Source organism: Castor canadensis, chromosome 7 (genome assembly GCF_047511655.1).
Source record: "Castor canadensis chromosome 7, mCasCan1.hap1v2, whole genome shotgun sequence".
NCBI lineage: Eukaryota > Metazoa > Chordata > Mammalia > Rodentia > Castoridae > Castor > Castor canadensis.
Genome location: NC_133392.1, coordinates 12093763 through 12117696, shown reverse-complemented (window position 1 = coordinate 12117696; position 23934 = coordinate 12093763). Strand labels below are relative to the sequence as shown.

General features: G+C 35.7%; 1 protein-coding gene across 7 annotated transcripts; it reads right to left on the bottom strand.

Annotated features, from left to right (window-relative positions):
- Window positions 1–5384: 5384 nt before the first annotated feature.
- Window positions 5385–23739, bottom strand: Tial1 (TIA1 cytotoxic granule associated RNA binding protein like 1). Of its 7 annotated transcripts, none has more exons than XM_020169861.2 (12): window positions 23558–23739; window positions 17036–17132; window positions 11556–11705; window positions 11263–11317; window positions 11014–11101; window positions 9083–9158; window positions 7951–8059; window positions 7535–7630; window positions 7339–7423; window positions 6988–7111; window positions 6510–6649; window positions 5385–5763 (listed from the first exon to the last, which is right to left on the bottom strand). In XM_020169861.2, the coding sequence occupies exons 1-12, from the start codon at window positions 23587–23589 to the stop codon at window positions 5637–5639; spliced, it is 1179 nt and encodes a 392-aa protein (XP_020025450.1). In that variant the 5' UTR covers window positions 23590–23739; the 3' UTR covers window positions 5385–5636. The 7 variants fall into 7 exon arrangements, with proteins under 7 accessions (XP_020025450.1, XP_020025452.1, XP_020025453.1 ...); XM_020169863.2 differs by having other exon boundaries at window positions 11556–11654; XM_020169864.2 differs by lacking the exon at window positions 23558–23739 and adding an exon at window positions 20820–20881.
- Between the last annotated feature and the right edge of the window lie 195 nt (window positions 23740–23934).

Below are 23934 nucleotides of genomic sequence, written 5' to 3'. Positions count from 1 at the left end.
CTTCTTTAGGATCCTTGTCACCAATTTTTTTTTTTTTTGGCGGTACTGAGATTTGAATTCAGGGCCTTGGGCTTGCTAGGCAAGTGCTCTACTACTTGAACTTCTCCACCAGCCCTTTTTTGTATTGCTTATTTTCAAGATACGGTCTCACAGTCTTCCTGATCTGTCTTGTGAGTAGTTAGGATTACAGGTGTGAGCCGCTTGCACCCACTTGTTGCACTCCTTCCCAGTTGAATCATCACAGACAGACACCCAGCTTGAGCTGTGCCATATGCTGCAATATAACCTACCTAAGCAATCAGTTAAAACGCTTTCCAAGCTTACTTATTCGTAAGAAAGCAAAGTAGGATTATAAAATTGAGGTTCTCAATATTTTAAAGTTATGTTAAATCCTAGGCATTAGCTTTATTTTTGTTTAGCAGAATCAATCATCATAAACCAATCTGAAACAATTCAACTCCCAACTCTTAAACCAGTGAAATGGATGTGAAAATCTGTAATACATAAAATATCAATCCTCAGAACAATTGCATACAGCTACATATTTCATGCTCATTTTGCCTATATGATTTTGGACTTCTCTTTACTGGTATACCAAAACCTAACAAAGGGGTGGGGGAGGACAAGAAAAAAATCAGACGAACAAGTTGTGCTATCTACTGTGTATATACAGCAAAATGTGGCTTATCTTAAAAATGTCATAATGCTACAGTACCACTTGACAACCAGGTTTATTTGCAAAACTCATCCATAAACAAGAATGAAGGAGTCAAAAAGTGGTGCACAGGAAAGCTGAGCCCAGCTCCAAGTCAACAACTGAACAATGTAACCAGATTACTTCTCAGCACACAATTGCCCTGGTTTTCCTCTAACAGCTACCCCAAAACACTTCAGTTTATTTTGTGAACTTTCCAAGCTGACTTCAAGATATTAGATATGGAGCTCAAAGAGTGGTGCTCAGCTGTAGCCTCAGCTACTCAGGAGGGTGAGACAGAACTCCTGGAGCCCAGGAGTTAAGAGGAGCTTAGGCAACTAGCAAGCTTTGTCTCCTAAAAATGGTGGTGGTGGTAAGGAGCAGAGTGCCAAGAGGTGCAGCTCAGTGGTAGAGGGCACGCTTAGCACGTGCAAGGTCTTGAGTCTGATCCCCAGCACCAAAAGGGGAAAAAACCCCAACACATTCAAACGCGTTTCCAGGGGATCATCTCAGTGATAAAATTGTTAGTGCATTTGTTGAGAGGGGAGAGAGAGACAGGGAGAGAGAGAGAAAGTCCAAGCTACACAGGTGTGAGGCAGGATGATCACTTGAGTCCAGGAGTTCAAGGCCAATGTAGGCCCACAAAAAATAACACTTTTAAAAAATGCAACAAACTGGAAGTTAAAACTTAGCATACATATTGGATTTGATTTGGAACATTAAGAAAATTGTTTATTGGATATATTTGGTTTTGTTACCCTGACATTCTTGCTTAAAAAGTCTCTCCCCCAAATAAGAGCCTAATTCCATTACACAATTACTTAGTGCATTTTTCTCCCTTAAGGTAACATACACACATAGTTCCCCGTACCCCTTCTGAACTTTTTTCATATTTATATAACTCTAAAACCAAATCATTCTTACCCTAAAAGAGGTATTTTCCCTAAGTACCTTATTAATAGTACCTAAACTATCTTACTACTTTTCAAAATAAACCCAATTTCAGTAGAAAATGGGAGCACACGTTTCCTATTAATATGGTACTTAAATACCTTACCAGTCAGGCATGGCATTTCACACCTGTAATCTCAACACTCAGAAGGCTGAAAGCAGGAGGATCTGATTTGAGTCTGAGGCCACCATGAGCTATATTTTGAGAATGTTTATAAATTAACTAAATATCACACCAATTTGCCACAATTGGGACATTTTTAAAGTCACAATTATTCACATAGTTCCTTATTTACAAATAAAATAGAGCTGGGGGTGGTGGCCCATGCCTCACTCAAAGAGGTGTGGCAGGAGGGTCACAAGTTTGAGGCCAGCCTGGTTACATAGTCAGACCTTGTCTCAAAAAACAAAACAAAAGAAGGCTTGGCTGTCGCTCAGTGGTAGAACATTTACCTAGCACACTCATGGTCCTGGGTTCAGTACCAGTACTGACAAAAAAAAAAAAAGATGGAAATCTGGTATTTTATTACTAAGCATAGCCGAATTTATATTTCAAACAAAATCCCCCTCAGTTGGGCCACTTAAAGAATGAAAATTCTTCTTTTATTTTTTGAGATAGGGCTTAATCATGCCTAGAATTCAAAATACTCCTGCCTCAATCTCCAGAGTGCTGGATTTATAGGTGTGTAGCACCACAACAGACAAGAGTGATGGGTACTTATTTATTTTTGGCAGTACTGGGGTTTGAATTCATTGCTTGCCAGGCAGGCACTCTACCACTTGAGCCACTCTACCAGCCCATGAAGGATTTTTAAAAACTAGAAAAGGCGAAAGAATGTTTTGCATCTTTCCAATACACACTAAAAAGGCAAAATTAATGTTTACAATGTTTTAAAAAGGTATATACATAATCGAAGATTTAATTTGGGCATATCTACTTCAAAAGTACCTAGAACATTAATTTCCTAACCTTTATGTTTGTTGAGCATAATCTTTACTAATAGATAATACCAAAGATCAACTGAAACATAATAAAATAGGTTCCCTATTTGTGGAGTACAAATTAATGAGGTTTCATTGTATCATGTTCAATAGAACATACATTTTGGAAGGATGCAAACACTTCTATCCCTCCATATCCAGGGATTAAATTTTAATTCAATAAGGCCAATGGACTTTTCACACACAGAACATTAGAAATGAGTCCTGAAATTGTATGTGCTCCTCATACCTTATTGGTAACTTAAAACCAAATTGTTTATTTCATGGCAGCCTGAAACATGAATGTAATAAATGACAATAAGAAAAAGCCACTTATCAGACAGTCTAGTCTTTATTGAAAGACTTACTTCAACTGTGGTTTACAGCTTTGGCTTCTGATGGCCAGTCATTTTAGCCTCTCACTGCCAGCAGACATAAAAATCAGACAGAAAAATGGCACGGGGGGAAATACTAGTCGAAAGATGATTCCAGCAAAGAAGATGGCAGGCAGAAACACAATTAAAATAAATATCAAAATAATTAAGAAACATTTTCTTGCATGCCAAAGAATCTCTGCTGCTGTTTTTAATGAATATGGGGAAGGCAACAAATGTTAGGCTTAAATTGGATCAAGATAGCACTGACTTCAACTTGTGTTGTAAAATAGTAGAGTCTGTGTTAACTTGACAGTCTATGTTTTCTAAATGGTACATTTCACTTGGATAAGTAGCTTTATATTCTAGGACTGTTTAATATGAAAGAACTGTGATCATGAAATCTTGTTCTTGTCCAAATTAAGACAAAGGACACTTTAGTCACATTTACTATGGCAATGTAACTAGCCTGGATAATTTTATTAAATCATAGAATATGTAACCAGGAAACAATAAAGCTATATTTAGCTGTTAGCTCAATAAGCCACTTAATTTACTGGCAGGAGAAAAAAAAAAGGAGGCAAACTGAGAATTTAATAGACTTTTTTTTTTTATCAATTATCTATTAAAATCTTAAGTTGTTCACATTTCACAAGTATTCATGAAAATTTTAACTCAGGGGCATAATAGTTTCCTGTGTTCTCTCAATAGAATATAAGGTAACTTTTCCAAAACACTTCCCAAACACAGTATGAACAAACGAAACAAGGGTAATTAATAATAGAAGAGTATAAAACATGACTATTGTGGGTAAAACTAAGGTGCCATAAAAATTTCCACTCCAAGATGAACTTCAGACCCTGTGATTTTTTTATGTTGAATATATTTAATGTATTTTTAAATGGGGAAAAGGAAGAAAGCAATACCAAAACTATTGTAGTCACTAACATACAAAACCATTATCATCTTAAAGGTAACTCTAAGACTTGGAAGGCTTAACCCCAACAATTTGTTGGTGCCAGCTGCACCTTATACTGAGTTCTAAAGGGTTATTTCCTCAGTGGAGCTCAGGCTAACATTCTGAATACATGGCCAAAACAGATGCACCCCCTAGCTGTCGCAATTTAAATACAGAGGATTTCATCTATTTTACATTCCTGTTTTATAGAAATTTGAGGCAGATTTTATGCACACAGACTGAAAAATATCATGGAAGCAAACTTCAATCTTCTGTACCTTCCTAACTGATTCATTTACAAACTGCACACATACAAGTCAAGCCTTTCTTCAGGCTCATCATTCATGCACACTCCCCACAAGAAAAAAAATTAATTAAAAATAAAACTCACAACTCTGTGCACTATTTAAACTGAATATCCAATTATAAATTGGTACATCAAACTGTCTAAATAAGATGTTTTAGCAATCTTGTTAAAAAAATTCTTGGGTAAAATATATCTAATTTTTAAAAACACCCCAAGATTTTTAAAAAACATTTGTGCTATACAACTTATAGGAACCTTGAAATTGTTTTACAAGGTTTTAATCAAGGTATTTACATACCAAATAATGTAAAGCAAAAAAAAAAAAAATCTAATTTCCAATGACATTTTAGAATATACTAATGCATCAAAGATTTGTATGAAATTAAAATTAAGGCTTTTTCTGTGTAATAATTTGTGTCACTTCAATTTTACACAGCCAACCTTGGAAATGTCAATCTTAAACATTCTTATCAGTCCACTGCATTCAATGCAGTGGAGTGTGTTAAGTGTTACTTCAAATAATTACATTGCTGCTACTTCTATGTTGAAGCATGCTTTTTAAACACTGTAGTTATTCAATATTTACAATGTATATCATTTAAACTTCATGTAAAAGCACAAGTATGACTGTCTGACTTTAATACAAACACCATACTTGGAATCCCCCCCCCAAAATGAAATGTAATATACTACAGTTTTAATAATCAACACTTTATGAAGTTTTAAAAATATGTCTTAATGTGGACCACCAACATTTGCTCAAGTTAACTCAGACAATGCTGTTCCTTATTTAGGTTGCAAAATTTCAGTCTGACTTCAGTTTCTTTAGGCATAGAGAAAGTAAATAATTCCTCCAGAGCGACTCCAAAATCATGCATTCTTCTGAATATCACACTTTTTTCTGCTGACTTCAAATGTGGTCCACCTCAGGGAAGGGAAGGGGAGTATCAGGATTCAGGATGAGCTTATGTGATTCCCAGTTTTCACGATCCTCCCTTTTTTGCTCTTTTAAAAACACAGTGAGTTAAAATACTGAACAGCAAGATAAAAATGGAATAGTATCTAAGAATCAAAATGTATTACCCATTTCTCCTATTATATCAAAATTTGTAGTCAGAATCGTCTTTATTGACTTTATTTTAGTTTTTGTACACAAAGAAAAATCATGTTCATATCCATCATGAACAAAAACTTAAAAAGGCAGAACTAGAAGACATGTGTCCTTCACCAAAGCAAGGCTGTGCTAAAGGTTCCAACCATTTCAATTTTTAAAATAAATATTTTCATTTTCCGATGTCTACTTTCATGTCTTCAGAGTGCCACAGGAAATCGAAGCCTATCATGAATTACAATTTTGTTTAGAGTCCCAGCTCACTGTGTTTGGTAACTTGCCATGCCATATCCAGCTTGGTTAGGAGGAGGTATTACAGGGGGAGGAGCTTGTCCTTGGGGAGGCTGAGCACCAAATCCACCCATCCAAGCAGCAGAAGGTGATTGACTTGGAAAAAAGACACACAAAAAAACTTCAGCAAACACAATAAAAATCACCTACGTGTTTTTACAATATCAAGAGCCTAATCACAGAACAGACTAGAAATCACCAAATCTACAACAAATGAAATGAAAACACAACGTACATATTATTCAATACACATATCCCAGTACTATAACCACAACTTAGAATAAGTCAAAGAGATCTGAAAACTGGTTTTTAAAAAGTAACAAATGATTCCATACACCATCTACCCAGCACATATTGCACACATGATCTATCAACTTGTAAGAATTTTTTCGGTTTTTGTTTTTTTTTATTATTCTCAACTTACTAGCAGCAGCTAACTCACTCTATCAACAATCAGGAAAAGCAAGCTATTTTATATCACGTAAGTTTTGGAGGTCTCTCATAAATGCCAAAAAAGCATAAAATCGCATTTCTTAGCGTATCTAGACAAAGATCTTTTATATATGCAAAAAACATTAAAAATATTTTAATTAGAAACACAAGTCAAATTCTACCAATTGCTTACAGAGACAGGTTACACCAAATATTAGTCTGATCTCTTCACCTAGGTAATGAGAATTTCTTAGCATCATTAAACACATTTTATTAGATTTGTGTCTACAATGCTTACAATCTAAATATCACAATGTATAATTTTAAATAGATTCTCCCTAGAAAATGCACTTTTTCATTTCTTATGTCAGAGCCCAATGTGTCTCAACTGGAAAACCCAAACAACTTACTCTACTCCAAATCCTTGTTGATTCCATGGTTGCCCATACACTCCGTAAGGCGGCACTTGCCACCCATTTGCCATATACTGTCCATACTGTTGTGGGTTTCCATACACTTGGCTCCACTGGCCCCACTGACTATAGTCGACCTAGGAAAAAGCAAAGTATTGTTTTAGGGAACAAGAAAGAAACACCGTATTTGAAGAAAGAGTGGGAGACAAGGAAGAGAAAAACTAAGTAAGCACCCTTATGTGAATAGGACTCTGTTATTTATCATTGTCTAAGTTTATTGGGGTGGTGACACCTGTGAAAAGAAAGTATTAAGATTCAGTTAATACCACAAAATAATCAATTTTGAAATAGCATTAATACAATTAACTGAAAGTAGCTATATGCTTTATTGTACTATTTATTTTACAGTTTCCAAAGCTTTTATGTAGGTATGTAAGATGGAAACCTTAAACAGTGCTGAGAAAAATCGAATTACCTGTTGGAAGTTTTTAGTCATATCAGGAGATTCTTTACCCCAATAGCATTTAACCACATGTCCTTCAATCGTAGTACCATTTACTGAAACAATGGCATGGGCTGCACTTTCATGAGTTGAAAATCTAAGAGAAGAAAATCTAATGAAGTTCTTTTTATTTTTTAAGAATTTAAACCCAATTGACACATGTAAGTTGGTATTTCGCCTACATTACGGTATATATGTAGTTTAAAGTTCTACATTATAAAGGAGCACTAAAATAGTACACTGATACCATGGAAGGGTCTAATAATTTAAGTGCAAGGAATTAATCACGTAAGAGTAGTAACAATATTACAGATAGAATATTACCTGACAAATGAATAGCCTTTCTCTGGAAAAACTCTTATTTCCATAATTTGTCCAAATGGTGAGAATGTCTGTCTCATAAGCTGATCTATGAAACAGAAATACAAATAAAACATTTAAAACTTACATACATCATGAAATTCATACTAACAGTAAGGAAGCACCACAGAGAAGAGGATTAGGAAATCAACTACTGTACCTGTTAGCCCTGAAGCAATTCCTCCACAGTACACAGTACAGTTCTTTGGACTTGACTGGTTTACTACATCTTCAAATCTTAACTGCTTAGTGTTGTCTACATGTAGAAAGAAAATGAAAACGTTGACTGTTACAGTGTTGTAAAATTATCTTGTGGGCTGGGGGTGTAGGTTGCAAACACTTGTCTAGCATATAAAAAGTCCTGTGTCCAATACCTAGCACCACACACAGACAAGCTATTTTGTTAATTATTATATGATATGCCTCCACAGGACAAGAAAATATAATTTTTCTCAATGCTATGATTTAATATAGATTTGATCTATGAATAAATCAGGTGGTTCACAGCTTGAAACATACTTATATTAAAAGCCCAAATTTCAGACAATGAAGAATCTGTAATTAGGCGTAGCTTACTTTCTTGTGTACTTTTAGGTGCAGGTGGTTTACGTGTGGCCCAATTTGTTCTGATTTGTCGACCACCTAACCACTGACCTCCCATATGCACAATTGCATTTTCTGCATCCTATGGAGAAAAAAAGAGAGAATAATCACAAACAAAGAAAAGAGTGGTATACAAAAACACTGAAATAAAAAGTTGGCACTGCTGGATGGAATAAATCTTATCAGAAAATGAATTCACTAAACATCCTAAACAAAATGAAACAAAACTATTATCAGTAAGAAAATGGTTAACTTTTTTTATGGTTGGTTTGTATTGCAACATTTACTGAAGAAAATGTAAAAATGGTAACATCATGGTCTAAATTATCTACCCCGAAATCTACCCTGTATTATCAATAATGAACTGTGCCTATACATAGCTTAAAAACTCAAAAGACTTCTGAATTATGATTTAGAGTGCTGTTAAAAGGCTGTCAATATAAAATGAGTTTAGGCTATTCAGGTCAATGCAAATATGCAATTAATCTAAACAAAGACAGAATATAACTCTGGTCTTTTACTGCTCCAATAAAATGTAGGTAATTTCAGTTGTTGAAACTGTTCTAAAATCAAAGCACATTTTATCATTTAATGCCATAGTTAATGCAATGCTTAGACATTTTAGTAACTCTTCCTTCAAGAAGTCATGCAAAGATTAAGATGAGCTGCTTAAGTTTTCATTTATATGATTGCTGAAGTCATTAACATCCCAGTTACAAAAAAACCCAGATTATTTCAAAGAAAGAATTTCAACTGAGATTTTCCTGGTTAAGACTTAATGTAATTTATCTCCCCCCTCTAGTTTCTTAGATTAGCTGTTTGTGCTAATCTTGGGCTTTACTTCTAACACATTATCACCTTCACCAATGTACAAATCCAATTTTAGTAATTTTCCTTTATAATGTGAACACCCTAAAAATCAGTTCTTCTAGCTACTTATTTTCAAGTTTAGGGAAGAATGAATTATACTCTATTATTAATATATACATGAAATTTCATACGAATTGTTTGTAGTTAACATCCAAGCACATTCAAGGTTCAGTTACTATAGATTAAATAACTAAATTTAGAATTTAAGAATTTAAATTAAGTTGAAAGAACATACCAGTTTGTTATAAAAAGATACAAAACCATAGCCTTTGGATTTTCCAGTTGCCATGTCCTTAACTACCCGAGCATCCCTGTGAAAAGAAGCACAGCTAAATGAGGGAAGTAAGAGTAACCCTCAAAATAAAAACTAAAAGGAACCACACACACTGTATTGTGAGCATTTTTTAAAATAAAATTCCAGTTAGCCCTAATTAACTACAGTCATTCCTGAACTCTCCCTAATGCTTCTTTACCTGTTAGAAAAAAGCAGTAGGACAAAAACATGTAATAAACATGCAACCTAATCAAACAGCCTGTGCTTTCTAAACTAAATGCTCAAATTTGAAGATTAATAGGAACAATAGTTTCCTTTTCTAATATTCTATTTGCTAGTGTCCTCTAAGATTTACTGATTCTATAAATTACTGTAACAATGCTAACTACTTTACCATGCAATATCTAAATAGTTAAATGTCTTCTGCCTAGTGATACAAAATATATGAAATATTAAAAAATTGAAAAAGAGGAAAAAATAGGAATTAAAAAGGCATACATGGCCTGTTAACAGATTTCTTTATTTTTCTTGGTCAATTCTCTACCATCATTTTGGAGTTTGGGCAGCTGTAAATTTTGAAAAATTGACATTTTCAGAAATTTAAGAAAGGAGAATAAAAAACTAACAACAATGCTAAGCACACCAGTACGAAAACAACAAATTTACACAGAAATTTTAGTGAGTAAGTTAAAATGATTGGAAATATAGAACTCCACTGAATATAGAATGTTAAAATGTAAATACTAAAATATGTATATATAAATAATGTATAATAAGAATAAATAGAAATGAGAAAAAAAATCTACAACTGAGTTCCAGTGTGCACAGTTCCTTGCAGTTAGCCTTCAAGATCCTGTCCATTCTTATGAGCAATTCTGCAAAATAACCAGAATGCTATTACTTTTAATTGTGACTTGGACTTTAGAAAACTGCAGGTCTCAGGTATAAATAAAGATTGAAAAACAGTAACCTGTATTATTTTTATACTATTTTTAAAAACAGTACTACTTACCACATTTAGATTAAAAAGCAAAGCAAATATCAAAATAGAAAATTAAGAATTAAATATTTCTTTCAAATCAATCTATAGAACAACAAATTATTGTTGTTCTTAATTGAAACATATTTCTGTTAAGTAGTACTAAAACATTTCATTTAAATCTATAGGAAATATACAAAATAAACTTATTTTAATCAGAAAGATTATAGACCTTGTAACCACTTTAGCTAATATATTTTATCAAGTAACAATAAGATTTGAGTTAATACCATGAGTATTAAAATCAAACCATATTTATCCCCTCACTAGCAGAATCAAATATTACTACAAAAAGTCTAATTAATCTCACATTTATGATTCAGACATTAAACATTTTAATACTATAATACTTTTTCTTACAGCTAAAATATCAAAACACATTTACCAACATGTTTAAACATGAACATTTCCAATTCGAACACAATATACTCAAGGATTAACCTACTTTCCCCCACTTATAAACTTTTCTAATAAAAATTTAATACAGTATAAATCACATTTACACTTTATTAACCCATTATCCTTAACCACCAAGTTTTGAAAACACTTGACAAAAATCTGACTTTGTAGTTTTACCACCCAAACATCTGCTTCAAAGATAACAAACAGAATCACTTAAATTTTTTAAAACATATTATACACAGGATTATATGAAAACAAGACCCCAAAACATTGAAATGACATTAACATTTGCAACAACATCTACTTAAAAAACAAAACAAACCAAAAGAAGAAAACTAATAACCAAAGGAAAACACACTAATTAGAGAAAGGAAATCTTAATTCCAATACAAGTTAATCATAAACAACTTTGCCTATCACTATTGAGTCTAGTACTGAGCACGATACTTACGATATTTTACCAAAGGGGGCAAATGCTGATTTGATATCTTCTGTTGTAATTTCTGGACTCAAATCCCCAACAAACACATGGAAGTGATCTGAAATCAAAGCATTTGGTAATCAAATACTTAAAAAAAGTCAGTTATTACACCTTTTGTAGGCAACACTAAAGGAGGAAAAAAGAACCCTAGTTAAGCTGGTAATGCTGCCAGGATCATTTCAGAACTCTTCCACAGTAAAATGCAGCAGGAGTACTTACTGGAAGTATCTTTTTTCTGGCTACTTGGTGTTGTTGCCCAGTTTACTTTGACCTCCTAAAAATAAAGATTATATTTGAACAGAATTATTAGACATGTCATTATGAATTATAACACTTACCACTTAATAAATCATTAATCAAGCAGGATTACTTTTGTAACAGCACTAGGCTGAATAAAACAAAACCACCACTCAGCAGCTGAACGTCTCTTAAGAACTTGCTAAGGAAGAACACAAGCTAATTTAACATGCAAACACAGGCACTCATGAGGTGCCATTATTCTATTATCTTACCTTTCCCAAAATTTTTCTCCCATTCATAGCAGCTAATGCAGCAGCTGCATCTCTGTGTTCATAAAATTCCACAAAGCAATATGGGTCATTGCTTGTATGCTGCAAAACAGAAAATCCAACAGAAGAGTTGACCCTTCTGCTATCGGGTTGCTGAGAAGAAAATCCAGGAAAAAACATTACTGATAGCTAGGAATATACAAGGTGAGATTGCATAAGATTATGAAAGCCTACCACTTAAAAAGATTTAAAGCTAAAGCTGACTATGTACCTCAGAACACTGAAGAATCATGACCATGAGTATTAAAACATACAATTCTGGGGAAAGTATGTTGTATTATAGAACAGTAACTTACATTACGCCAAACAAAATGTCAAATCAAGATTTGATAAGAGCCACTCCTTACCACTATTCTTCTCTTCCAAATTATTTTTAAAAGGATATGTTCCTTTTGCATCACAATCCTTCATAAACTGTATCCCAGGACTATAAAAAACATAGGAATGAAGCAACTTCACAAAACTTTGGTCCTGATCAAAACTAGAACTCCTACCATAAATGACAGTACTTTGTACAGCTTCAAAAACTAGAGTATATGTATTCCTTTTCTGGTTAAGGAAAGAATTGAGAATAAAAACAAAAATTCAACATTTATAACTAGCTATTGAAATGAATTCATCTTACAGAACAGTCTAGACAGGCATGCTGGCACAGCTTGTAATCCCACCATTTAAGAGAAATGAAGAACAGCAAGTTAGCCTAGGATACATAGTGAGACCTTGTCTTACACAAAAAAAAAAAAAAAAAAAAAACCTAATACAGGATAAAGTCCAGAAAAAATAACTACTGAAAATGTATTTTGGGGTCTGAGGGTAGCTCAGTGGTAGAGCACTTGTCTAGCATGCACCAGTCCCTGGGTTTGATTCTCAGCACATGAAACAAACAAGCAAGCAAAAATCCAGAACAAAGCTTAGAAGTTTACATCACAAAACACCAATATAAAAAACTTTATTGGATATTCTTGATAGTAGTTGGCAAATACATTTTTATAAATAGGTACAAATAGGACTTTCTTGTCCTCAAGAAAGTAGTACTACTCAGAAAAATGGAAAATGAAGTTTAAAAAAACTTCATACTGTATACTTCATATACAGTATATATATACAGTATACTTCATATACTGGCTAGCAGCACAACTGTACTAATAATTTTTTATTTTAGGTTAAAATGTATCGCTATTTAACGTGAAATGCCCTAAAAGTAAATTTAAAATGTGAAATTCTACATGGACTCACAAAGGATAAAAACACTAAAAATAAAAATCTTTTCAACAATCACTTGTCTTTCATTCCAGGAAAGTTTTACAAGAAAAACTCAAAATTAGATGTGTAAACTTAAACAATAGTGACAAAGCAATGGAGGCACTTCCTTGAGAGAAAAAAGTGGGATGGATCACTAACACTGATAGAAAACTATGAGTTCACATACAAATTGCTATTGTCATAGGCATCTGAACACTGTTCCTAAGAGGTAAAGGAGAAATGTGGGGAGAGACTCCAAATAAAATACACATTTAAGTTTCTCTCATGAATGAGTTGACATTTACTGAAGAAAGGATTTAAGAGTAAATAAAAAGCTCAAGTTGGGCTGGTCTATTTTTCCTTTTACTCCTCCCTCTTCTGCTCTGGGGTCTCTAAGGGAAACACTGATAATTAAGTAAAACACACAGGAGTCCAATAGCAGAGCTACAAAAAAAAAAAAAAAATCACATAGATTTTAGGAAACCAGTATAACATGCATACTGAATTCCAATATATCAAGCTAATAGTGACTTCTCTTATCCATTGAGAATGTGTTTCAAGACCTCAGTGCATGCATGAAACCTACAATAGTACCAAATCCTGTATATAGCATGTTTTTTTTCCCCTATACATACACAAAATTAATGCCTTTTCCATCTTAACTAAGCACTTAACATGTGCTGTGGCTAATGTGTGTTAAATGTGATTTGAGGTGCAGCAGAAAAACTAACAATTTTTTTTCACATTTCACAATTTCATAGAAGATTCATTCTTACCAAGGATCTTCACACCTCAGCTTAGAATTTTCTTACTGGGAACTTTCACATTTTCACTTAAAGGAAGCACTTCATAGTTTTTCTGTGGCATAGCCGAATTGCCAGCATCACTGCTCTTGTGCTTTGGGGCCAGCATTAAGTTAAATAAAGGTCACTGAACATTAGCACTAAGATACCTCGACAGTCAATTTGGTAACAGAGGGCTGCTAAGTGATGAATGGGTGAGTAGCATATACAGTGTGAATATGCTGGACAAAAGAATGATTCAGTTGGGACAGTCAAAGAATTTATCACACTACTAAGAGCTATGTGGAATTTTAAACTTTTGAATTGTTTACTTCTAAAATTTCCCACTTAATATTTTTGGACTGAAGTTGACCACAGGTAACTGAAACTGATGAAAACAAAACTTCAGATAGGGAAGACTACTGTACACATATACTTAAACATTCATACCACATATAAGGCTTGCTTTAAAATCAAGAAAATATATAGTATAAGAGCTAGATTATATGGTAACATCTAAAGTAATAAAATCGTAAAACTAAGGAGAAGAGGATTTTTTCATATATTGAAATAAAATTTACAAAAGGAAAATAGTAATGCCCTTTAGAAGACTCCCATTTATGTCACCACCAAGTGACACTCCAAAATTCAACTAAGTCCTTACCTTAATCAGTGTTGTTACCAATTTTTGTAGGATGACATAAATGTCAAGACAGAGGGACATGAGGTTTTATAACAATTCATAAATTCTAATCTAGATTTTCTAGAATATGGGTATGTTGTGAAAGTTATTTCTAGTCACTCCACTCATCAAATATTTGTATACACAGTTTTTAAAAAAATATTGTTGAAACAACTAAGTTTTTACCAAATCAACAAATTTCTAGCAACTCTTTCACACACATTCTCACATCCATTTTCTCCTAAACTCACTCCTATCAGCTTCCAACCCAACCATGCCACTGAAGCTGCATGTCCTTGTCTTGACTTCCAGGCAGTATTCAAAACAGATGACCACATCCTCTTCTCCTTTAAACCTCTTCTCTTAATCTTAACATACTCTTGGTTTTACTGTTTCCTCACTGAAGGATCCTTTAGAAGGTAATTTTTCCTCCTTAACTCAAATTCTGACTGGAATTCTATATGATGAGCTGATCCAGGCCCGGGGCTCGGACATTAATTAGTCCCTCTACTCTTCTCTAGCATTATTCTCTCTAGGTGTTATCATCTTGTTCCATGGTTTTGAATACCACTGCAAGCTTTAGCACTGGACTCTTCAGAGTTACAAAATAGCTTGTCCAACTGCCTATAAATAATGTCCATTTAGATATCTAGTGCACATCTTAAACATCGTCAAAACAGAATTCTTCATTCCTACTACTTCCCATCCATCCTGCTCCTCTCAGTCATTCCCATTTTAGTAAACAGCATTACCCACACACAACTGCACTAACAAGAATCTTAGGGTATTGCCTAATTTTTTCCTTTTCCTTACAACCCATAGCCAATCTAATCCTACTGATTCAACATCAAAATATCCTCTAAATTTTATTGTTCACAAACCTTCTAAAACATCCATCTCTTACTTTGTGTAGTAGACTAAACCTCGCTGGTTTATCACCTGTTCTTGCTTCCTACAATTCTCTTGTAGTAACAGACATTCTTTACAGAATAAGCTTAAAAATGCAAATCAGAGCACCTCATTCCTCTGCTTAAACCCCTCCAATGACCTGCCACTGAAATGTAAACTTTGCCCTGTAAGATTGTGAATCCTGCCTACCTTGCTAGACTCACTTCTTACCACTAGCCTTCATCACTTACCAGGCTCCAACCACCATGCTCTTTGGCTCCACAAACACAACAAGCTCATCTCATTACCTCCTAGTGGCCTTTCTACTTGCTTTCTCTTAGCTTCCAGCCCTTAACATAAATATAGTACCATCTTGTTATTCATGCCTCAGCTAATCTTCCCTCATCGTTTCCTACCTTAGCACCAACCTTTTTATTCTCTTCATGGCTTTTACCCCTATTTGTTTGGGAACCTCATTTATCTGGCTCTCTATTATATCCCCAGTGCCTTGAAGAGTACCTAGTGCAAAGTAAATTTTTAATTAATGAAAGATTACATGAATAAATGAAGTTAGGAAAGAACAGAATGAGGACTCTTTAATTAGGAAAAAAGATCAAAAAGCCAATGCACTTTACAAGTTTTCCCCATCAGCATAAAATACCAACACACAGCTTCTGGCACCTTCCAAACACTCTTGCCTCATCTCTTGGCATCTCTTATGACTGATCCCATTTCAAACTCCAATCATTCTACTGACTGAATAGTTTTCTAGCAGAAGACAGACTTCTATCTCCCCCACCCCCATACCGACTCCCGCTCTCTGTTATCATTCTTCTCTCCAACTAGAACCCCTTCTTGTCCATATTCCTTCCTTGCCAGTTTATATCATTATTCCTTTAGATTTCAGCCTATGTACTGACTCCTATAAGAAGCCTCTCCTGACCTAAGACCATACTGAATACTCTACCTGTTCCACAGCACTTTAAACTATCTGTTTCCATGCTATTTATCTATAGTCTAATCACCTGTTAACTCCTCTGCCTCCCTACTGGATTATAAAATATCATGGGGCTAGGAACTGTCTTATTCACTGCCATACACCTAGCACTTACCATAGTATCTGGTACTCAGTAGTCAAAAACAAAAAACCAAACATGTTGATGAATAAACAGAAAGACAGGAAGAAAAGAGTAACTCATACATGAGTCATTGGGTACTATTATAGAGTCTTACTGAAGAAACTACAGAAAGTGTTTTTTCTCTAAAAAAGACAAAATTACCTTATTTTGGTGCTGGGGATTGAACCCAAGGCCTTGTGTATGACAGATACACACAGTACCAAAGCTACATTCCCAACCTAAACAAAATTATTTTAGCAATTTAAATGCCTCAGTTGCTCAGTCATTAGTATTTACTAAAGATGTGCAAGACACATGCTATTTCACTATGCAAATAACTCTAATGTTCTATTACATACACCAATTCCTAAACTTTAAGTGTATGCTATCTGAATTATTAACATTTTTATTGGAATTGTATGAATACTATCCATTTCTAGACAAGCAGAATCACTTGAAGATAACTGTATCATGAAGAACGACAGTGTAAGAATAGCAGCACAAAAACTTTGCCCTCTCAAATAAAACTCCATTCTAAGCTTAGTTTATCAGTCAAATCAAAGCAATAAGTCAACATAACAAGCACTAATCTTTCCACCAGAGGATTTTGAGGCTTAAAATGAATTTTGAAGATTAAGCTAATCAACCCATGTATCTCAAAGTGTTGAACATCATGCTACCGTACAACACTGGCAGAGGGGAAGAGCTTACCTCTGTTATCATTTTACAGCTTTTACAGGGTCCAATTTGACTGAACAACTGAAGTATAAGGACTTCTGTCACATCCCGGGAGAGGTTACCTACGTATCTGAACAAGAATAAAAAAATTGCATTATTTTCCTTTAGCTCCAGCTCTAATGTGTTATCACTTAATTCATCACCTTTTATTTCAACTTCCTGTGTCTTTAATGTAATTTTTCCATGTAAGTCGAATCCTAAGAAAGTAAGATTAACCCTTATTTAGGAAAGCAACAACTGTTCTTAAGCCAGTAAAAAACTACTTCAAAAGGCATTTTAGAGACTGAGTCAACATGACTTTTACACCCTAAAGGCATATTATTCTATACCATATAGATATTTTTCTCATCTTACTATAGAGTGATTAAAAATTTAAACCAGTCTAAGATCACTGTATATTTTAGTTTACAGTAACTTATGCCACACATACAAATATGACAAACACTGATTCACTAGAACACCTAATCATGAAAGGATGTTAAACATTAAATGTTAGTGGTTCATCTTAGACTCTCAACCAAAGCAATTACGTGAGCAAAGAACAGAATTAGAGTAAAGCTGTAGCAAACACACAGAGGGTGGTGAGGGATTCTTTTACTTTTAGCTAAATGAGATTGTTAGCAATGGTATATCTTCATATTAGTAGAGCACAGTAAAATAATGAAATTTCCTAGTCAAAAATGAATCAAAATCAACAAAATACACCTTTATGTAGATAACAAATAAGGCAAATATTAAATATACATGTTTTGTATTTTTAAAATTTTAAAGGAAAGAAAAATCACTACTTTACCACCAAGAGATGACCCCCTTGGTTTATGTCATATACCATGGATTTAACTTACTTTAATAAACTGCTAAGCTTTTAAGTCTTTCTGGTACTCAGCAAATAATTCTTCAAACTTACATCTCATGAACCTCATAAAACAAACAGTACTTAAAAAACTTAACAGTTTCTTCTGGAAAGTAAAAGGACATTAAACTTTATTTTTCTAACCATAATGTACAACATCTGGAAATTGAAACTAAAGTCTCACAACATAGTTGCCACATTAAATACTTAAACTGCTTTAAGATGAAACATGCTGAAAGAGAAAAACAGACTGAGAAAGCTAAATTTAAGTAAAAACCAAAAAGGCCCAATTACGGATGAGCAATGAGTTTTAGTTAGGAATTTCATTGCAATGGTTATTAACCTTAGGGTACATGTTCTAAAGCTGAAATACAAATCCAATGTTACTAAAATAGAAGATCAAACTAGTTGACAAACTGGTTTAGGTCGGGCATGCCATCTTTTTTTCCTTGTAACTAAAGCTAAGCTGACCCATCCAGGGCCAATGCAGTGTGAGAAGTTATGGGGTTATGAGCTACCCACAGACAACTGCTTGCCCCTTTTTACTCATGGAGGCTCTGAGAACCTACACCATGGAATAATTTCTTTTCATATAAGAGACCCAGCCATAAGGAAAATAAACAGGTGATGACATTATAAACACTATACTCATCTAACCTAAAGGGCTAATAAGCTTATTTCTAAGAGACAAGAATGGATAAAACTGATTTTCACATATTGAAGTTAACTAGTAAGAAAATTTAAATATAATCATCATTTTAACACAAAAAATTTTAAATGATTTATATAGCTTTACATTTGCTCTACTGTTTACACATTTATTTGTTCCAGAAAAACTGTATGGACATTAATTACCTCCCATAAACTATGGGCATTAATTAGCTTCCATACAATCACAATAAAAGCTGTTGCTGTTTAATAGGATTTTTATTCCAAGTCAACCTATTTTCAGTAAGTTAAAGATTCTGAAGAATTTTTAGAGGCACATTTATGTGTATTATTAATGTGCGATGCTAGCACTAATGCCAAAGATCAAAAATGTTAATATCTAAGCATAGAACATTATGAAAGTCTTATAGAAAAATCCAGTTTTAAGGTTTCCTATTTTGCAAATATCTTCATTAAGAGTGAAGTGGTAAAGCAGAAAGCCAAATTTCAAAATCATAAAAAGGCCTTCCACAGATAATATCTTAATTTATCAGAATACAAAGGATATAATCCACAACATAATTTCATTTCAATTTTACCCAAATTTCTAACTGCCTTTTCTTTTATTCTGAGTCCTATACTTCATGCACTTACATCTGCCTTCATGCATGGTAATAGTTAATAGAGGCACATTTTATAGCTTTTAAAACATGTACTATCTGCTTAGGTACCGTTACATTTTTGTAAAATAATTTGTCCAAAATAAATGCTAACAAAAATATTTAAGACAGAGTTCAATACTTGACCTAGTAAGCATCATCTTTTGGTAGTTTATCGAAATATCTTTTTTCTCTTTCCAAATGACAGTCTCTACACTTCACTTTCTTTCTGCTGTGGTTATGAAGTAATCAACACATTCTAAAGTTCCAAGTTTTTAAATATATAATTTCTACCTGAAGAACATATACAAAATAACAGAAAAAGACAAATGACGTGAATTCTTATAGTGAGAGGTTAACTCAAATGAGAAAATGTGTAGGAAATTCCAAAATGATTTTTAATTCAAGGAAAAAATAAAGAAAAGCCATACCTTACAGTCTATTTTGTCTTCTAAGAACAGGAACTGTAGGAACTGAAGCATTAAAAACTGAAAATAATACTTTATCCCTAACATCAGGCTTAAAAATCCAATTTGAGACTAGAAACTTGGCAGTTTCACAGTGGTAGAAGTTCACATTGCCAAACTATGTCCAAGTGGGCAGAATTTTAAGTTAAGAACATCATGCCTTGCAGAAAACTAATGACAGTTTTTGCACAGGGCTTTTACTCTGAAGAGTAGCCCTAAGAAAGCTGAGATTACAGCACTTTTACACTAAACATTATGGCTAAATTTCCATAAAAGTAACATTTTTGCTTTTGTTCTTGACAAGTTTTTATACAAGAGATTTTTGCAACGATAGCCCTCAATAGAGCTCTAAAGAATCGCTCCATTTGTCAGTATTTGATTTTAGAAAGGAGGTAGGGAGAAAAGGTGCATGTAGTAACAACTAAATTGACTATCTGTAAGAATACTGACACAAAAGCACACACACATTTTAAAGAAAAAGAGAAAATGATTAAATTGAATGAGAAGTTTCATTATAGTTACAAAATAGCCAAATCCATGGTATAGCTAGTTAATTTTATAATGAGATTTTACAATATTTCCTTCTGCTTTGTTGTTACATGTTCAGATTATATCCTAAATCATTGGTTTGTTTCCTTCTTTAGTATCAGGAAGAACAAAATAACCTTAAAGGACGACATTGCACAAGCGTAACATGGCTATTATTGTCCAAGAGCCACAATTCCCACTGATTTTTGATGCATCAGAGGGGTGGAGAAAATAAAATACACTATAATAGAACACTACTATAAATCAGTGCCATACTGTAGTTTCAGATATACCATGGATCAATCACTGCACTGAAAAGATATACAACACAAGCCTGAGACATGCCCTACAAGGCTGGTCCACTTCAAACACCAGTATCACAGCTCGATCTCATTTGTTTGTTTTTAAGATGACAATTTAGCCAACACATAATACCCCAAAAATAAATGTCAAATGAGAATGAAGACCATCAGAAATCAGACCTTTAAAGCAACTGTATGACAAACAGAACTTTAGGCTCAACATCAAAGCAATTCTATACCACTTTAAATACCATCAAATAAATTAGTAATACTGTAGGTAATGAATATTTAAAGACCTACCTAGGCTATAACCACCATATTGTTTTCTGAAGATAGAACCATATGTCTTAGCTTGTGTGTGTCTGCAGGAAAAAAACCTCACTAGTAACACACAGGAATTTTAAGAAAACAGGTTAAGATAAGCTTTAAGAGTACAATTCTTTTTAAACATACTAGCCACTTGAAAACCTAGTCCATAGATCACAATGCAAAATACAGAACCTCTATAAACAAAACGCTATTAATAGCAACCTCTAAAATTATGTACAGTTTCTTCACATTACTTGTATCTAAAAAAAAAAAAAAAACCCCTTTGAGGAGAAATATATAAAAGTGCATACCTTTAAAAGTCATTATGCATTATTTTTACTCTACCAAAAATACCAAGAAATATTAGTTTTTATCCCAAGGTTTTACATTTGAACGTTTTAAAATATACATGTATAAGTCAACAAACTGCAGCAGTATGACAATGCCTGCCTACAAAGTAAATCAGGACTAAAAAAAAAAGAAAGAACTTAATACCAATTTAATGAAAGAAGTATAACCACTGTAAAATAGTTACTGAGTACCTCTTATGATCCAGGTAGTGAACTAAGTACTGGAGGGTAAGACCTAGGAAAATGTAGCAGTCCTTGTCTAGAAAAAGAAAAAAAAAAAAAAGTCCCTTCCCATGGATAACAGTGGAAGAAGACAGTGAGAGGAAAAAGGAAGACAGAAGAGCAAATATGTATTGACATACCAGAACAGAGCTTAAGATGTTTATTTACTCATCTATGTATGCATCATATTTTTAGCAACTGTAAACACAGACAACTTAAGTGTGTTTCAGAGAAAGAGGTTGGAGAAGGTAAGGGTATGAAACAAGTAACAAAGAATTAGCGCATTAGTCCACTGGAGATCTGCTAGAAATGAAGACAAGGTAGATGTAAAGCGAACTATATGAAAAAGATATTGAAAAAGCATTTTAAGCAGGACAAAAACCAGTAATTCCTTTTTTAAGGAACAAACTGATACAGTTAATGAAACATGGGCCATGAGAATTTATCAATTATTCAGTAGCTATTACGATGCAATGATGACATTTCAGATATTTTAGATACAATGTAACTGTTATCTTCCTTAAATACATGCTTAGCTAGGCCCTAAATGTGCCTTTTCCCAGATGCTGTCATCAAAGTACACACTGCTAACTAAATATCCAGCCTTGGCTTCAACAGATGTTTAAGGACAAATTTCAAGTTTGTCTCAATTCTCTCTTTTCTGGGAAGAGAAGGCAGAAATGAAAGATAACACAAAACATAAAAGTTCTACTAAGCAAGCTTTTTATTCAGGCATCTTACGTGCTTTGGGCCTCAAAATTCCCTAAACAGGATGGCAAATACTTTGATGACATTAAGAGAAATAGGAATAAAGAGTACAGACTGGAAAAAAAAAATCAGCATTGAATATCTCCCTTCTTTACTGAGCACACTTTCATGGGTGGGAGTGAAGCTTTCAGAAGCTAGTCAAACTTTCGAAGTGCCCATTCACCTTCATCTAGTTCCCCGAAAGTCCTTTCCCCATCAGATAAGTCCAAGTGGACTCTGAGCCTATCAATACGGGCAGAGGTAATGGAACAGGCAGCGATCTGACTCCTTGCGCTGCAGGTAGGAGCAGTGGGCCTCGAGATGCTGGGAAAACCGAAGATGCTCAATTTAAACACTGAATTCGAGATCACTCAGACTGTCAAAAAAATTAAAAAGTAAAGATGCGGTAGAAAGCAAAGAGCTGCCACACTACTGGGAAAAGAAAGCAAATGGCTGAGTCATCACTCTTCCTTGGGGAAAGGAAGCAAACTCGAACGAAGTGGTTGGAGGATGAAGTTCATTCATTAACACTGGGCTCCAGGTAAACTGCAACAGCAAGATCGCACAAAAAGCACCCGGAAGACACGCATGGAACAGCGAGTGAAGACATCGCTTAATCCAACCCCAGAGGCCTCGGCGCACAAACAGACTAGGAAGCGGCAACACCGGCAGAGCCAAGGGAATCCAACAACTGCATGTCAGTTTGGCATTAGCGAGCGCTCAAAGTAAACTTCGTTACCCAAGAAGGGGGAAAGAGAGCGAGCGAGCGAGCGAGCTCAGCGGCCAGAGGCTTGTCCCTGTCCCTGTCGCACTTCAAAAGTAGCGGGCGCGGGGCGGGCGTTTCTGACAGCGTGGGCGGGGGCACGTGGGGCCGAGAGGGCGCCGGGGCCGGGGCCGCCGCACCGCGTCCCGCTTCCCCCGGGCGCAGCTCGGGACAGCAGCCCGGTGCGCCCGGGGTCGGGGGCGTGGAGGGCCGCGGGGTGCTTACACCGCGGGGTCCCTGGAGATGCAGCGAGGGTCCCACCTCCCCCCAGGCCGGCCCTGCCCCCGTGGGGACCGACAGCAGCTCCCGGCCCAGTCCAGCCAAGGGCCCCCAAAGCAAAAGGGGAGCAGGAGCTCTCCAGGGCCTGACAGCCTCAGCCGTGCAGAAACCCAGCCTAGGAAGGGTGCGAGGGGAAAAGGTCGAGACAAGCCCCAGACCCCAGGAAGTGACTGCGTTTGGGGGGAAGGGAGGACTTCCTTTCCCAAGGAAAAGGGGACCGATGAGGAATGCACTTGGCGTCCGCGCCACCGCGGCCAGGGAACCGCCGGGCGTCCCGGCTTCGGGCCCTAGTCTCCTGCTCCCACCCTCAGCGTCCCGCCGGTGCCCAGGCCTCTCGGCACCTGGCACCCCCGGTCTCGGGTACTCACAGAGTCCGGGGCTGTCCGTCGTCTTCCATCATGGTGGGTGCGACGGAGCGATCCCGGGACAAGGGGGAGGGCAGGGCTGGGGAGGGGAGGGGGCGGGGAGGAAGGGGAGGGGGGCTCTGGGCACCGGCCGGGGACACAGGAAAAGACACTGAACCTTGCTCTCGGGCTCTCTCCCCCCAGCCCGCTCCGGACACTGCGCTCCAACCAGGAGGAGCAGGAGGAGGAGGAGGATGAACAAAATGGCCGCCGCCACCAGCCAGGCAGGAAACGGGACAGGGCGCAGGCGCGGCCCGCCAGGTCACCGCTCAGGCCGGCAGCCACGGCCTGCCGCTGGAAAGCTGAGGGGGCAAAAGACTGGGCCGCGGAGGGAACCCTAT